This window comes from Leucoraja erinacea, chromosome 2 (assembly GCF_028641065.1).
Source record: "Leucoraja erinacea ecotype New England chromosome 2, Leri_hhj_1, whole genome shotgun sequence".
Taxonomy (NCBI): domain Eukaryota; kingdom Metazoa; phylum Chordata; class Chondrichthyes; order Rajiformes; family Rajidae; genus Leucoraja; species Leucoraja erinaceus.
This window is the reverse complement of record NC_073378.1, coordinates 117774498-117792667: the sequence shown is the minus strand read 5'-3', so window position 1 is coordinate 117792667 and position 18170 is coordinate 117774498. Positions and strand designations below refer to the sequence as shown.

The 18170-nt window shown below is 42.1% G+C and overlaps 1 protein-coding gene across 2 annotated transcripts in view; it reads right to left on the bottom strand.

Annotated features, from left to right (window-relative positions):
• Positions 1-18170, bottom strand: part of ube3c (ubiquitin protein ligase E3C) — a 139715-nt gene that overhangs the window by 40651 nt on the left and 80894 nt on the right. For both annotated transcript variants that reach the window (XM_055664478.1, XM_055664488.1), the window contains exons 17-19: positions 12010-12107; positions 8067-8199; positions 3165-3412 (exon numbers count right to left, since the gene is read on the bottom strand). In XM_055664478.1, the coding sequence (XP_055520453.1) occupies positions 3165-3412; positions 8067-8199; positions 12010-12107 (479 nt within the window). The remainder of the gene's footprint in view (positions 1-3164; positions 3413-8066; positions 8200-12009; positions 12108-18170) is intronic.

Below are 18170 nucleotides of genomic sequence, written 5' to 3'. Positions count from 1 at the left end.
CAGAACATTCCCACCAGTGATGCTGGCTGAGTTATTCCAGCATCTACAGTTCTTCGTATATTCATTCACATCCACCCACTTGCACCTCTTCCAGATAGTTTAGTTACAATTAACATGCTTTCACTATTCTTTCAGCTGACCTATACATGTCTGAAGAAGAGTCCCAAGCCAAATGTTGTCTGTCCATTCCCTCCACAGATGCTGGCTGACCTGCTGAGATTCTCCAACACTGTGTGTTTTACTCAAGATTCTAGCATCTGCATTTTCTTGTGTCACCAAGACCAAGCGTGTCTTTGTTTTTTCCACTCCTTTCCCTCTCGCAACTTAAATCTTGTTTTCTGACTTTTCCAAGTTCAGGTGAAAGGTTGTTGTCCTGAAATGTTAACTCCGTTTATTTCTCCACAAAAGGCTGCCTGACCTGCTGAGCATTTTCAGCACTTTGTTTTTACTTAATATTTAAAAACTCTAATTTTTTACTTTGAGAAAAGTCCTTTAATGGCAATGTGATGATCCATTTCATAAAAGTGCATAAAAAAAGCAAGTCCCATCCTTTATCACAATGTGGTTTGATATCTGTCAAAGAGTCAATGGAATGTAAAAGTAAATACATTAGAAATTTAGGGATTGCAACTTTATTCAAACCAGCTGACTAGGCATTAAAGGTGAGCCACATGAAAAGTGAACTGCATCTTACAAAATACAAGATAAATCAATCAAACTGACCTTAAGGTCCCTCTAACTGTGAAACAGATCAAAATGCCATTACCACATATTTTGACTGCTTATTTATGCTCTGTCTAGCTGCCTGATTTAAAGCCAACAAAATGCAATCACTACACAAACAGAATCAAGAATCATCTCTTAATGGAAAGTTTAATTGAGAAGTGACCAGCGACATGAGGTAATCCCTTCTTTAAGATGGCTATAAAGACCTCATTGCACTGAATCACACTAAACAACCACTGCACATGCATTAAAGTAAATTTGAATTAATTATGCCCCAATAAATATAGGTAGCAAGAAATCAATAGCACCCTAAAAGGCCGTTTTCGCACAGACATGAAATGGACAGTATTTACAATCCACGTCTTGTTTTTAATTATCAAAATATAATTTGTTTAGTTATGGACTTTGTATCTGACGTAGCTTTAAAGTAAATACTTCAAACAATTCAATTTTCACTCACAAAACTCTGTGCCACTTGTTCCACCCAACTAATAAAGCATAAGCTCGTTGGCACAGAGACATGTTGGAATTTTTTCTATTGGCCACCATATAATATTGCATGTACACAAAAATGCTGGAGAAACTCAGCAGGTGCAGCAACATCTATGGAGCGAAGGAAATAGGCAACGGTTCAGGCCGAAACTCTTCTTCAGACTGATGGGGGGTGGGGCGGGGAGAAGAAAGGAAAAAGGAGGAGGAGGAGCCGGAGGGCTGAGGGAGAGATAGGAAGGGGCGGAGACAGCAAGGGCTAACAAAATTGGGAGAATTCAATGTTCATACCCCCAGGATGCAGACTCCCCAAGCGGATTATGAGGTGCTGTTCCTCCAGTTTCCGGTGTTGCTCGCTCTGGCCATGGAGGAGGCCCAGGACAGAGAGGTTGGATACGGAATGGGAGGGGGAGTTGAAGTGCTGAGCCACCGGGTGGTCAGGTTGGTTAATGCGGACCGAGCGGAGGTGTAGGGTGAAACGATCGCCAAGCCTCCGCTTGGTCTCACCGATGTAGATAAGCTGACATCTAGAGCAGCGGATGCAATAGATGAGGTTGGAGGAGATGCAGGTGAACCTTTGTCGCACCTGGAACGACTGCTTGGGTCCTTGAATGGAGTCGAGGGGGGAGGTAAAGCGACAAATGTAGCCCCCTCTCCTCCTTGCTCTCTCTCCATTTCCTCTTTGCCTCCCCTCTCCCTCCTCTCTCCTTTACCACCCCTCTCTCCCATTCTCTCCTACCCTCTCCAACCCCTCTCTCTCTCTCTTCCCTCTTACCCCTCTCCTCTTATTCCATCCATGCCCCCTCCGTCTCCCTGTCTCCTTCCCCCCCCCTCTCTCTCTCTCTCTCCACCTCCCTTTGAGCGTCTGTCCCTTTGGCACAGAGACTCTCGCGGCAGCAGCACAACACTTCCGACACCTCCAACAGCCCGGGACTCTTGCACTGCTCCATGGCCAGGGCTGCAGCGAGCGGCTCGCCAGCCCAGCAAACACTCGTCAGCCCCAACTCCCCGCATCTGTCCCCGCCGCTGGTTCTGCTTCCATCCCTCCCTCAGCCCCGGCTGTCCAACACCCGCGGACCATGCAGTTTATCTGAGTTTTGAAATTTTCGTTGATCACAGAATTGCTCACCACAGAGTGTGAGAAATGTCTGATCAGCGTGAGGGCGTGAGAGTTTGCCTGAGGGCGTGATTCTCGAGCTCAAAGCGTGAGAGTTGGCAGCCCTGATAATAAGTAACCTCATGTGATAGAAAATGGCATTATAAAAACAAATTGTGAATGGGGAAGGAAATTAGGGGCTAGAGAGTTTCAGACTCACAATAACCAAGTTATTACTTCCCCCAGAGGATTTTCAACAAAAAAAAATGAAAGAAGTTTATTTTTATTACTGTAATCTAAAAATACTAAAGGCTGTATGTAGTCAGCATGTTTATGGGACATGGGTCAAAATCAGAGCACTCGAGAAACTCAAGCAGTCAAAGGGAGACCATGCAAACTTCATACAGACAGCACTGGAGGTCAGAATCAAATACAAGTTGCACTACCTGATGTGGCATTATGCCACCTGGCCCATGTCCAGCCATCCCCCCAATTTACCCCCAGGTAAATAACCTGGAGATAACCAAAGATAATCTGAGTGAAGCCAGAAATGTCCCAAATGCATTATCCAATGGGGGTACCTGTTAATCTGCCAATCTGGAAGTACTTGTTAATCTGCCAGTGGTATGTTATTGGATTGAGTTCATTAGGATAGTGATAGGACTTTCTAAAAACAAACCTGAAAATTGAATGGAATCCAAATGAAACAGTACCCAGCACAGCTATAATGTTCCTTTAAACAGTGACTGAACAATCAGCTTTCTTCCAATATCTACTTGCATCCGATTCTCTCCACAAAAAAGAAAAAACATGATTTGAAACACACTGTCCACCTTAAGAATGCAATTCTCACCTTTCCTAACATTCTTCCGAGAAAATAGTAATGCCTGGTGAAGTGATCCCCAACCAGCATTTTAGCTGCAGGATTCGGATACAGTAGCCCTTCATTTGTTGTTTTGAAAAATCCCTGGTTTGGGTTAAACCCAGTCTTCAGCAGTTCATTAAGAAACTCTCTGAATATTCCTCCACCGTCAATTCCAGCTTCATCCAAACCATGCGCATTTAATAAGTGAACGCGTATTCGCTTTCTCAGGTCAGATTCTGGAAAAAAGGGCAAAGAACGAGTTTTCAGTAAGTATTTCATTCTTTTAAATTTGCAACATATACTTTTGCTGAAGTCACAAGTACTTTGGTTACATTTAAAACAGAAAATACTAGAAATCAGCTGTTGCCTATTCAAAACATTTGTGAAAAGCTGTTTTAAAATACATAGTTTCATTGTTTAATGTATTCATTATTTTTTAACCTGAATAAAATGTAACCACATTACGGTCCTCCTTCCCAGTATAGACGATTAAATTATCTTGTGTTTAAGAAGGAACTGCAGATGCTGGAAAATCGAAGGTACACAAAAAAGCTGGAGAAACTCAGCGGGTGCAGCAGCATCTATGGAGCGAAGGAAATGGGCAACGTTTACGGGCCGAAACCCTTCTTCAGACTTTATGGGTAAATTTATCTTGTAACATGGAGGATGGCACATATCTGAAACAAGCCTACATTAAAAAGAAAATTTAAAAAAAATGCAGATGCTGGAAATCCTGAATAAAAACAAAATTCTGGAAATTCTGGATCTGTGTGGAAAACTAACACGTAATGTTTCAGGTACTGTCCGAAGGTTGAGGCATATCTGTATTCATTGTTAAGCGAGCATACCTTGGCATTCAAAACCGATTGAATGAATTGATTAAAAGATATAGCATAGAAACTGACCCTTCGACTCGGCAACCATCAATCACCCGTTCACACTAGCTCTATGTTATCCCACTTTCGCATCCACTCCCTACATACAGGGGGTAATATATAGAGGCTAATTAACATACAAATACGTACTTTTTTAGGGGTGGTAGGAAACCGATTACTATGCTCTCTACCGTACACCCTGTTTGTATATAGTTCATTACCTCCAAATGCTTCCACAAATACTTTGCCAATTGGTGACTGTTGTACTATTTGAGATACGGGGAGGAGTGTAGAGTTCAAGTAACAATTCAAATTCTGAGGATAATTTTTCAGCGTTCAATTTTTACTTTTATATTTAATCAGTGACAATATTGCATAACCATACAGTGTATTTATAGATTGGCTATTAAACTGAATATACAAAGGTCAGTAACTTGTTTCAAATTAAAAATGAGCAAAATATCAGATTTCTAGCAGAGCTTTAACAGTCAATTTTTTGAATTGTGTTTGCAATTGCAACTTAGCAAGTTCCACATTAACTTTTACCACATAGTCCTGTTGGAACAGATAACCTAGATGCATTTAGGTTAAGTTCACAAACAGGAGGGAAGGGGTCGTGGGATATGTTGATGCTACTGGAATTGGGATGGGAGGAAGATTATTGTTGACATCGACACAGATCTGTTGGGGCAAAAGTCCTTGTTTTATGCAATAAATTCCAAGTAAAATCATAGAATGACAACAGTGCCATTTGACTCATTTCCATGCTGGATATTACAACTGAAATAGCAACCACTAGAGAAAAAAAAGTTAAATAGAAGTACTCTTTTTTCTTTCTGGGAAGCTGTGTTCTACTCATAGATGACATGGTATAATAATAATAATGTTAATGAAGCTTAAATTTAGTGCATTTTGCTGCTTGTCATTGCATCTGTGCCCACTGTTCCTATAATATTTGAATAAAAGGGCGGCACAGTGGCGCAGTGGTAGAGTTGCTTCCTTACAGCACAGACACCCAGGTTCGATCCTGACTACAGGTGCTGTATGTATGGAGTATGACCAAGTGGGTTTTCTCCGGGTGCTTCTGTGTCTACCCACATTCTAAAGATGCACAGGTTTGTAGATTGATTGGCTTTAGTGAAAATTGTAAACAGTCCCTATGGTGTATGATAATGCTAATGTACGGGGTGACCTGGTCGGTGCAGATTCAGTGGGCTGAAGGGTGCTGTATTTCTAAAGTCTAAATCTAGTAACCAAAGTTTTAAACTTGAGGTTTATTATTCCTTTCTACAATACAAATGTGGAATGTGTTACAAGATGCACGATTTATGGCAAGTTATTTCTTGGATTCATTCAGAAAACAGCACATCCACAGCATTTTTAAACAAAATATTTTGTTAAAACCTTTGGTAGCAAAGCACACCATGTTTGTTGAGTAGAGATTAATGTAGTTTGTTAAAGAAACTGCCGCAAATAAAAATGTAATCGCAAAGAATGTAATTTAAACAAAGAACCTCTCTCTTTAGGAGCAATTTTACACAGGCGAACAAAAACAAAAAGAGCTGGAGGGAAAAATATGTGTCAAGTATTAAACCAAGGCAGCTTCTGGAGAATGTAATTTAACTTGCACTGAAAAGAAAAGATTATTAGGATGACCACTGTCGGAAAAACATATAGGAGAAAACATACACATTGGCCCAGGAGAAACAAGTAGCACGGGAAAAGTTATGGAGTAATGGGCAGGTGCAACCATATTTGAATTTGAGGTAATAATCCGGAAGTGCACAGCAGTTTCCCCAGAGTTCAGTACAAGATCTACTGCCTTTCTTCACATTAGTTTATGATTTTGACTGGACCAAAGAGCACAATGATCACATTCGCTACCTGGAAGCATTCGGAACTGCGAGGTAGAAGTATCAGATGTCAAAGAGAGATGGACGGTTTGGTGGAATATGTAAATGGGTGACATAGAATTTTAAACTGTGAAATGCAAAACATAAGAACATTAAAAAAATAGTAGTCACCAGTCTTTCAAGCCATTGTGTATGATCAGAGCTGCTCCATGCTGGCCTCAACTTCTCTTCTCGGCCAGTTTCCCATAACTCAGTATTTTGCTTTCAGAAAGTATTCAGACCCTTTCATTTTTTCCACATTTTGTTACATTACAGCCTTATTCTAAAATGGACGAAATTATTTTCTTTTATCATCAATCTACACACAATACCCCATAATAAAAAAACGAAAACAGGCGTTTAGAAATGTTTGCAAAGTAATTAAAAAGAAATAACTGAACAAAATGTGGAAAAAGTAAAGGGGTCTGAATACTTTCTGAATGCACAGTACCTCCTTATTATTTCAAATATTTATCTGTAGCCACCTTAAATATATCTAATTATAAATATATATCTAATGATCTGGCCACCACCAACCTTGGCAGAAGAGATTTCCAGAGATTCACTATGCTCATTCATAAAATTTCCATACACCTCAGTTTAAATGATCGGACGTTTATTTTTCAGGCCTGTCTCCTTGTTCGTGACTCTCACAAGTAAAAAAATCTCAACTTCTGCCCAATCAAGCCCTGTTAGAATCTCACGTTTGAATAAGGTCTCTCCTCATTCATATAAATTCCGTGGAATACAGACCCCTCTTCGAAACCAAAAGGAATAGAGACAGGTTACATTTTGGAAGGAAGAATGAGAAGAGGCAATTTAGACTAGATGTAATTAGAAGCAGCAACAGAACACAGCTAGAGGTGTACGTGTATACATTATTGAAGATATCATGGCAGGCTAAGAAAATAGTTTCAACAAGAAGCAAATGGAATCATGTGCTTTACAGATGCTGCACAATAAGAGCAAGATAACCAAAGTGAACCATTATACAAAACTGGTTTGGCTAAAACTGAAGTATTGTGTATAGTTTTGAGCATCTCACTTCAGGAAAAAAAACTGAAGGCTTTTAAGAGGGCACCAAAGATCTTTACCAAAATGATTCTAGAGTTAAAGAACTTCAGTTACTTGAACAGAATAAAGCAACTAGAATATTTTTGTTGGAACAGAATATTACAAGAAGGTCCAGAGGTATTTTAAATCATGAAGACAGTATAGAGAAAATTGGGACATTGGTTGGGTCAATGTCTAGGAGAAGAATAATTAAGCCCATTGGCAAAAGAACCAAAAACGTCAGTGAATATTTTTAAGGCAGAGATAGATAGATTCTGGATTAGTACAGGTGTTAAAGGTAATGGGGAAAAGACAGGAGAATGGGATTAGGAGGGAGAGATAGATCAGCCATGATTGAATGACAGAGTAGACTTGATGGGCCGAAAGGCCTAATTCTACTCCTATCTCTTATGACATAACACCCTATGGAGTAATGGAGTTTATTTTACATGTGGTGATTACACTTGTGGTCCATTTTTATTGAAGGATGTTATCATTTTACTGATCAATGTGCAAATAATGTCAATTGTCGCAAAGTGTGTTACAAAATTGGTAGCTTGCATTTACATTAGAATGGATTGAGGTGTAATGTTTTCACATATTTAGTTAGATGAATGGACTTCAAAATAATCCTGTCGTTAATAGCGGGATTACACCAGTGCTTTGCAGAATGAAATAGATTAGCAAGCCTCAAGTCAGTTTCCAAGAAGGTCAAGATCAACAAACAAAGCAATCCATTGTTTGGCAGTTTGGGGAGGAGGTGATGCAGAGGATTGCAGTGTCATTGTGGTTCAGCCAGATCTGTTCTTCCGAGGTACTGACACATATCAAGCGCAGAACGCATTCACCAGTGTGTCACTTTTAAAAACTGCAACCACAGCATGAACATCAAACACATTTAAAACACCGCTAATGATAACTTTCCCAAAATATCTTTGGCAATTTAATTATTGTTTTATTTAATGCAAAGTGTACATTTTTACCCAACAAGATTAACGGTTAAATTAACACATTGTCAAATACGTTTTATGTAAAAACAATAAGGTGCAACTCTTCAAGGTCTCACCTACCGTTTTCTGGTGACAACTTGTCGTATGCATCTTCATAGATATAATTACGTCGAATTGTGACATTGATCCCGTCTAAAAATGGCCCATCCCCTTGAACTTCCTGCTTATCAGCAAAGATCAATCTTTGGAAGATCTTAAAAAGAAATCACTGCAGGTAAAGTTAAGGAAAATTGACACAAATATGCCAAATAAATACATTTGTCTAATTTGTTTCTAAAATTCGACTTTAATAAAATTTAAATGCCTACAGCCTTTTGATCAGTCAAATAAAATCTACACGTGCCTAAAATATGGATAAATGAGGTCAAGCATGGACACACAGACCCTCGAGCACACTCCACCATTCTATACAATGGATGATCCGATTTCAAACTCACACTTTACAATACCACCTACCCCTGATCCTCAACCCCACCTGCACCATCCAACTCAGCCTTAAAATATCCTGTGTTTAAGAGGGACTGCAGATGCTGGAGAATCGAAGGTTACACAAAAAAGCTGGAGAAACTCAGCGGGTGCAGCAGCATCTATGGAGCGAAGGAAATAGGCAACGTTTCGGGCCGAAACCCTTCTTCGTCTGAAGAAGGGTTTCGGCCCGAAACGTTGCCTATTCCTCGCTCCATACAGGGTTTCTCCAGCTTTTTTGTGTAACCTTAAAATTCCTATTCTGCTTGAGAGTTCCAGAGATTCACAACTCTCAAAGACAAAATTCTTACCAAATGCATCTGAAATTAGAAAACTTTGTTCTTACAAAAAGTATCGTAGTTCCAGAGTCTCCTTTGAGGAAATATCTTCACTACACCTGAGGATCTGATGTTCTAATCAAGTAAACTTCCTCAAAACAGCTTCCAACGCTAACATCCTTCTTTAAATAACATGACCAAAACTGTACACTGTGTACAACATCGACAATTCCTTCCCTAAACCATCCACCCTCCGTCCCCACTCCCTTCACACAGATGCTGCGCAACCCAGAATTCCTTCTGAAGTTTTTTTTTGGTTTGTACATTTTCAAACATTATGCATAGTTTTGGCATGATGCAAACTGATGTCTTTAAAAGTACAATGACAACAATTTTAACAAAACAGACCATAAGTTAGTGAAATTATTCACAACAACCCAATACTTTCAATTGAAGGCCTACTTAGAGTCATTGAGTCACAGCGATTCATAGAGACATAGAAAATAGGTGCAGGAGGAGGCCATTCGGCCCTTCGAGCCAGCACCGCCATTCATTGTGATCATGGCTGATCGTCCCCAATCAATAACCCGTGCCTGCCTTCTCCCCATATCCCTTGATTCCACTAGCCCCTAGAGCTCTATCTAACTCTCTCTTAAATCCATCCAATGATTTGGCCTCCACTGCCCTCTGTGGCAGTGTGGAAACAGGCCCTTCGGCCTATCTTGCCCACACCTGCCAACATGTCCCAGCTATACTAGTCCCACCTGCCTGCGCTTGGTCCATATCCCTCCAAACTTGCCCGATCCATGTACCTATCTAACTGTTTCTTAAATGTTGGGATAGTTTAACCAACGTTTAAGCCTAAACTACCTCCTCTGGCAGGTTGCTCCATAGACCCACCACCCTTTGCATGAAAAAGCTACCCCTCATATTCCTATTAAATCTTTTCCCCTTCACCTTGAACCTATGTCCTCTGGTCTGCGATTCCCCGACTCTGGGCAAGAGATTCTGTGCATCTACCCGATCTATTCCTCTCATGATTTTGTACACCTCTATAAGATTACCCCTCATCCTACTGTGCTCCAAGGAATAGAGGCCCAACCTGCTCCGACCCTCTAGTCATGGCAACATCCTCATTAATCTTCTCTGAACCCTTTCAAGCATGACAAAATCTTTCCTATAACATGGTGAACATTATGAATATTATCCGTACATATTTTCTGTATTATCTTTAGTGATATGCAAACAATCAGGCAACATGCCCCATGTTAGCGGCAATGACATTGATCCAAGTTGGGCAAAAGTTTGTAGGCAGAATCCAAACGGTCAGGGCAATTAAAAATCTGGAGCAGTTATTCCCCCAATTACTCCTACCAAGCACCAGAAAGTATAGAATGAGGAGAGGGCTCTAGATTCCTGCAGCACTGGTATTGGTTCTGGGAATGGTGTGACTCAGAAATATAGAAAACAATTTGCCCCTTCAAAAGGAACAAATGTTGATCCCTTTCATGCTAATGACCATATCCAACTACTTTCTGAATACAGAGACAAGAGGCTGTAGATGCTGGAATCCTGAGTAAAATCAAACTGCTCGAAGAACTCAGCGGATCAAGCAGCATTTGTGGAACAAAATGAATACGTTTAGGGTTGGAACCTTTTTTTTGAGATGCAGCATGAAAACAAGCCCTTCAGCCCACCAAATCCATACCAACATCAATCGGGTCGGGTACTTTTCGGCGCTGCCGTTCCGGCGCCTCCGTTTATAATATCTGTACTCATCAGAACCCTAACCCTGATCCTGACCCTGACCCTAACCCTGACCCTAACCCTAACACCCCGAAACGGAGGCGCCAAAACGGTACCATTCCGCCATCAATCATGCCAGCTCTGTTATCCCGCTTTGTTATCCACGCCCTACACACTGGGGTAATTTTTAGAATCCAATTAAATGACAAACCTGCACATCTTTGGGATGTGGGAGGGAATTGGAGCACCCAGAGGAAACCCACATGGTCACAGGATAAATGTGCAAACGCCACACAGACAGCATGATTTGTAAATCAACATTTGCAGTTCCTTCTGTCTACATTTAACCCAGATTATTCAAAGCACTGAACTGTAGAAAAGAGAAATTAGTCTCAAACTGCATAAAACGCTAATTCGGATCCAGCTTTATAAGGGAGACAGCGGAAGAGAATAAATAGATGTTTAAAGGCCACTGTTAGGAACAATGAGCCAAAGCTAGTGATCTGTTAAATAGTATATAAATATACTTTCCTTTGATAAGATTATGGGCAATTGAATCCAATATCCCACCTGCACTCGTCTGGGTGAAGAGCCCATGAACATGCAGCACGACAGAAAATGAGAACTGCAGCAAATGGCCTCTTATGTTATAAATCTCTAGGATTTTTAAAGTCTGGATACTTGAAATTACTTGGGAACGTGAATGTGCTGCCATGGATTAATGAGGTAAAACCACCAAGCTATTTGTATTTGTTTTAAGTCTGCCTTTTCAAAACCCTTAGCACCAAATTACACTTCCTATAGCTTAGTTGTAGAACAAAAACACGGTCATCCAAGTTTGTTTAGAGTACACCCAACATGCTTTTACTGTCCAATGTCTAAACATTAATGTAGGCTGGGAATATCTTGTGTAATTTTGCTGAAAATAACCTAGATGAAACACAAAAATAGTCATATCAATTTATAAAAATTAACTGTCACATTCCAATGAAGAACACAACTGGTGATGGGTCTTCACCTTGAACTCAAATCTTTGTCCGCAGATGTTGTCTGACCTGCTGACTGTTTCCAGCACTTTCTGTCTTTGTTTCAGGCTTCCAACATCTGCAGTTTCTTGTTTTTCCTTCAGCTCATTCTATAACCAGTGTGTTCTAAAATATACATCTGTTTGTCATTCAAACTCAGCTGCAGGCAATATACATTGGTGCAATGGATTTTAAAAAGGCGGAATTAGGATGATAATAACTATGACATTAATTTAACCCTAATAATCTTTGGATTGAGACAAAAGCAAACTTTGAAGTGGAAGTTATCCATAAAAGATCAGAGTGAATTTTACAGAACAATTTCTTACAACTAAAAGAAACAAAAAACGCTAACTTGTCCAAAGTTGAGTTTTACTTAATATTTAATCAAACATGTCATTAAATTAGTTTAAATAAATAGTAACAAAGCAGCCAGCCAACATTCAGAAAAATACTAGAATGTAAACTTTTCAGCAGAATGGCATTTACCTTTACTCTTTCTTCAAATGGAACGACAAAGGGTAGTTCAGTCAATATGGCAAGATGACGTTCTTCCGTTACTGACAATTGAGCTGGCTCCTGCCCAACTGAGAAAAGACAAAAGATACAAGATGAGTCACTGCACCTAAAAGTTTATATCGGCAAATTGCAAAACATCCAACATGGTACAGGTGCACAACCTTTTATCCGAAAGCCTTGGGACCAGACACTTGTCGGATTTCGGACATTTTCGGATTTCAGAATGGAAGATTTTTAGCGTAGATTAGGTAGGTAGCGCGGGCGGCTTGAAAAGTCTGGAGCAGCTGCTTCCTCCCCGGAGACCGGGAGAATCATTGCATAAATGTTAGTCAGTTAGTTTGGAGGGATTTTATGTGGTGGTGGTGGTGTAGGGGTGAAGGGGGAAACTTTAATTCTTAGTCCCCTACCTACCTGGTCGGCGACTCCCAACCTCGCGGAGCTGGGGGCTCCGTCCGGCCGCGGGCGGCGCCGGTTGTAGCTCCGACCCCGGCAACTCTACCCCTGGCTGCGAGGCGCTCCAAATCCAGCGCGGCCCGCGGCCGGACGTCCCAGCTCCGAGAATGTCGGGAGTCGGCGGCGTCGCGGCGTACCAGCGGGGAGCGAGCAATGCCTTACCGGGTCGCCGTGCGGCAAGCTCCGGAGCGCTGTGGCCGCCTTCTTCCAACATTCGCGGAGTGTCGCTGGATTTGGAGCCGCGGAGCTGGGGGGCTCCGTCCGGCCGCGGGCGGCGCCGGTTGGAGCTCCGACCCCGGCAACTCTACTCCTGGCTGCGCGGCTCCAAATCCAGCGACGCTCCGCGATGTTGTGTGTCGGCGGCCACAGCGCTCCGGAGCTTGCCGCACGGCGACCCGGTAAGGCATTGCCCGCACCCTGCTGGTATCCCAGCGCTGCGACGTGCCGACTCCCGACATTCGCGCGGAGCTGGGGCGTCCGGCCGCGGGCCGCGCTGGATTTGGAGCGCCTCGCAGCCAGGGGTAGAGTTGCCGGGGTCGGAGCTACAACCGGCGCCGCCCGCGGCCCCACCGGCCACAGCGCTGCGGAGCTTACTGCACAGCGACCCGGTAAGGCATTGACCGCTCCCCGCCTCTCCGACCAGGTAGGGGACTAAGAATTAAAGTTTACCCCTTCACCCCCCTTCACATAAAAGCCCTCCAAACTAACTGACTAACATTTAAGCAATGATTTACAGATGTTTAAGCGTCTCCCGGTCTCCAGGGAGGAGGCAGCCGCTACAGTAGTACAGACCTGGGTTGACCGTGGGTCGTTTTGGGTCAGGTTCGGCGCCAAACGCGAGCTTTGGTGCGCAGACGACATCTGGAAAAAATGGCCGGTTTTCGGAGCTTTTCGGTTTCTGGAACACCGGATAAAAGGTTGTGCACCTGTACTGGCAAATATGCAGGATACGTAAAAAATAATCACATACACAAACCTGACTGGTGAAATACATTTTTAGGCTCTCTCAGAGGCAAAAATCAAAATAGAAAATGCTGGGAACAGTCAGAGCTCACTGTGCAGGTGCCACCGTGACACACAGAGCCGCAGCTGCCTCAGCGCCAGAGACGCAGGTTAAATCCTGACTTTGGGTGTGTCTGCGTGAAGATTCACGTGACGAAACAGAGCACTCCCCTCGTATCGGAAAAATATGAGGGTTTGTAGGTAAATTGGTCAATGTAAGTTGCCCCTGTGTGTAAGGAGTAGGTGCAAAAGTGGGATAACATAAAACTAATATGAACAGTTGATCAATGGTAGGCCTGGACTTGATGGGTCAAAGTTTTATAAAGCTGCAACATGACTTCCGTGCCCTTATATGAATGCCCTGACTGATAAAGGCAAGCATACCTTGCCTTCGTTACAACTTTATCTACTTGTGTTATTACTTTCAGGGAGCAATGGATTTGGACCCCCAAGTTTCTCTATATATATCATTAATGTTGTGGGTCCTGCAGTAACTGCATACTTTCCCCTTATGTTCGACTACCCAAAGTGCCACACCTCACACTTGCTCGGATTTAACACATCTGTCATTTCTCCCCCATACCTGTAACTAATCTAGAAACATGGAATTGCATATGCTATTTCACAAAAAAAGACAAAATGCGGGAATAACTCAGCGGGCCAGGCAGTATTTCTGAAGACGTTTCGGTCTAGGCCCTTCTTCAGACTAATTGTGGTGATGGAGGGAGGGGAGAGAAAACTGAAAGAGAGCAGGGGCAGGACAAAGCCTGGCAAGTAACAGGTGATGGGGGGTGGGTTTAATAGGCATATGGCTGGACAAAGACCAGAGAAAAAATGACAGGTGTGAGACGAAGTGATTGTGAAGCTAGAGTAAGGAATATAGATGGAATGGATGGGGGGGGGGGGGGGGGGGGGGGGGGGGGGGGGGGGGGGGGGGGGGGGGGGGGGGGGGGGGGGGGGGGAGAAGGGGACAAATAGGGGGGAGTCCAGGTTGGGGGAGGAAGAAAACAGGGGCGGAATAAAAAGATCGGGGTGGGGTAGGCTAGGTTGGTAGTTACCTAAAATTGGAGAATTCAATGTTCATTCTATTGGATCGGAAACTACACATGCAAAATATGTGTTATTCTACGTTTGTGAGAGGCCTCACTGAAGGCACAGGGCAGAAAAGTTAGAATGGGAATGGGAAGGAGTTCAAAAGGCTAACAACCAGGAGATCCAGCAGACCTGAAAGTGCTCTGCAAAATGGTCTTTCCATCCTCACCACCTTCTGCCTCTCCTTCCACAACTCCTTGATTCGCTCATCGCTTCCCACTCAAACCACCCGACCCCAGGTACTTTTGTCTGCAATTGCAGGAGATGCAACACCTGTCCCTATACCCATCACCTCCATCCAGGGACCCCAGCAATCCTTCCAGGTGAAAAGGTTCACGTGCACCTCTCTTAACCTTATCTACTGTATCCACATCTACTTCCAGATGTGGCCTCCTCTAGGTCGGTGGAACCAAGCGTAGACTAACCGACTGTTTCACCAAACACATGCACTTTGTCAGCCAAGACCTACTGGAATCCTGTTTGCAAACCATTTTAACTTTTCTTCCCATTCCTACACTGACCTTTCTGCCTCCTCCATTCCCAGAATAAGGCCACACGCAAACTGGAAGAGCAGCACATCATATTCCACGGGTAACATTGGGTAATCATTTTGGTGCCTCCGAGATTAAATTACAACTATGTGAGTCTCAACTTCCCTAGTGTCATTACATATCCATTTCATTCAAATGAATAATGATTCTTTAAGGACTTGGTGTATCATAATATGGGTAAGATTATTAGAATGATTTACTAGCTTTAGATTTTGCAATCTTCAGTACGCCACATTTTGTCATTAACACATGATGTATCACAGTAGATCCAAACCCAAGCTATTGAAATGCATACTACACACTTTAAGGATCATAAAAAGTCATTGACTTTAAATGTTAATTCTGTTTAGGGATGCAGCATGGAAACAGGCCCATCAGCCCAACTTGACCACAGTCACCATGCCAATGCAAACTAGTTGCATTTAACCCAGATTCCTCAGACCGTATCTACCCATGTATCTGTTCAAATACCTTTTGAAAGTTGGTAATGTACCTGCCTCAACTACTTCCTCTTTCAGCCCGTTCCACATATATACTACCCCTGTGTGAGCAAAAAAATTGCCCCTCGGGTTCCTATTAAATCTTTCCCCTCTCACCTTAACCCTAGGCCCTCTAGTTTTGATTCCCTTACCCTGGGGAAAAGGATATGCATCCTTACCAATGTCTGTCCTGTTACTATACACCTCTATACTCTCATCCCTCAGTATCCTACATTCCAAGGAATGAAGTCCCAACCTCCTTAGCCAGATTTCTCTCGAGTCTTGCCTCAACTTGCTTCACTCATTCGTCTTTTTTCTTTTTCTTCACACACTATATATCTCACGTCTTTCTATCCTTTACTATCTAATTTATTTTTCTTATTCTTATCTTTCTTTACTATAACAAAAAAAAAAGCTGTACATAAAATGTATTATGAAAATATATATTAGGCACTTATAGGTGCCATATGATTGTACTTACTTCTAATAAAATAAAATATTAAAAAACAAAACAAAAAAAAAACCCTACGCCATCTAGTTCTTGATTCCCTTACCCTGGGAAAAAGGATATGCATCCTTACCAATGTCTGTCCTGTTACTATACACCTATATACTCTCTTCCCTCAGTCTCCTACATTCCAAGGAATTAAGTCCCATCCTCCCTAGCCTGACTTCTCTCTCTCTCTCGAGTCTTGGCAATATCCTCGTAAAGCTTCTGTGTACTCATTCCGGCTAACTAGCATTTTTCCGAGAGCAGGGTGACCAAAACTGAACAATACTCCAAGTACGTCTTGCACAACTGCAACATAACATCCCAACTTCTATACTCAATCCCAACTTCAATGTTTTCTTCACGGATGCTTCCTGGTCTGCATGTGCTTTAACAATGAAATTTATGTTTTTCCCAAATGTAGCATCATATTATCACAGACTGAAATGCTTCTTGGATTAAGGACTATGCTCGAGTGAATGGACGAGGTCTTGTCGCACATAGTTATCAAACTTACCTGGTCCAGAAGGCCCATCATCCTTGCCCATTAGACTCTGGACTCAATCAAGAAGGCTAGAGAGGCGACAGAGCCTCAAACAACACACTAGACAAGCCAAGATCTCAACCATCCTCTATAAGCCTTTGACAGGCAGCAAAGCCCCACTATTAAAGCTTTAAAAAAAAAATTAAAATGCCACTGATATTCAATATTCTAAAACTATTAAACTGAACTTACAAACATACTTAACACGAAATCACCTTAGAACCCAAAGCACAAATTTGCAACAATATTTTAGTCTATAAATTACATTACAAAATAATAACTTTTGTACCTTTTTTTGCATTGCTGCATGGCACAAAATCTACAGTATTGTGAACTGCATGGAGAACAGTGACAAATTACATCAGGAAATAAACAGGCTGGTCAAATGAACTGACTTGTGGCCGATGACATTTGATGCAGTGAAATCTGAGGTGAAGAATGAGGGGAGGAAATCATAGAATGAAGATGCTGTTCTAACAAATGAGTACAAATGAGTGAAAGTAACGGGGCAAGTTGAAAATATGGTTAATGAAACATACATATTTCTGAGCTTTATGGCTTGAGGAACAGAATACAAAAAGGAAAAATGTTGAATCTTTATAAAACACTGGTTTGCCCTCAACCCGAGTGCTACATTCAATTTTGAATACTTCATTATAAGGATGTAAAGGCACTCAAAAGGTTCAGAGGAGAGAAACAAGAATTGCCTCTGGAATAAGGGAACACAGATACATGGATTGGCTGAATTTTTTTTTTGAAGACAAGGTTTCAGGGAGAGATCTGATACCAATATAGAAAAAAATGAGAACTCTGAACAGAATGAATAGTGAAGCTGTTCTTATCAGTTGAGAGGGGTCAAAGACGTGTTCACTGGTATAAAATAAAGGAGAAGATAATTATTAGTAAAACAAAGAAGACTGTTTTATGTGGTTGAAATCTGGAATGTGTTGCCTGAAGATGTAATTGAGGGAGGTTCTCTTGTAACTCTCAAAATGAAATTGGATAAATATATGAAGAAAAGTTTGTAAGGCCTGAAAGAAAGACAGGAAGGAGGCGAGGATGGGGGCACAATTGGTGAGTTTGCTCTGGAAGCGAGACAGCGCTGTCACAATTGGCCTAGTGGCCCCGTGCTGCAACTGTAGCAATTACAATATAGGAAGAGAGAGCGCTGTCACAATTGGCCTAGTGGCCCCCTGTGCTGCAACCATTCTATGTCACGGATGCATAAGTGGTTACAATTGGAATTTAGCAACAAATGAGTTAAATACAACTGATTGTATGATCATTCTATCCTATTGCTCGGTGAGCAAAAGGCAATTTGTATTAAGATGCCGAAGTGATGGCACCATTTCTCATTGAACAAGGTAGCTCTGCCTACGCAGAGTTCAAAAAATAGTTTGGGGATGGGAGAAGAGCGTATGGAGGAGGTGAAAGGACTAGAGTGACCAGGGTGATGGGAGATGGTGTCATCTTCCATTTCCGAGTCCCATATTACCCTTTCACCCTCCCCTTTACATCAC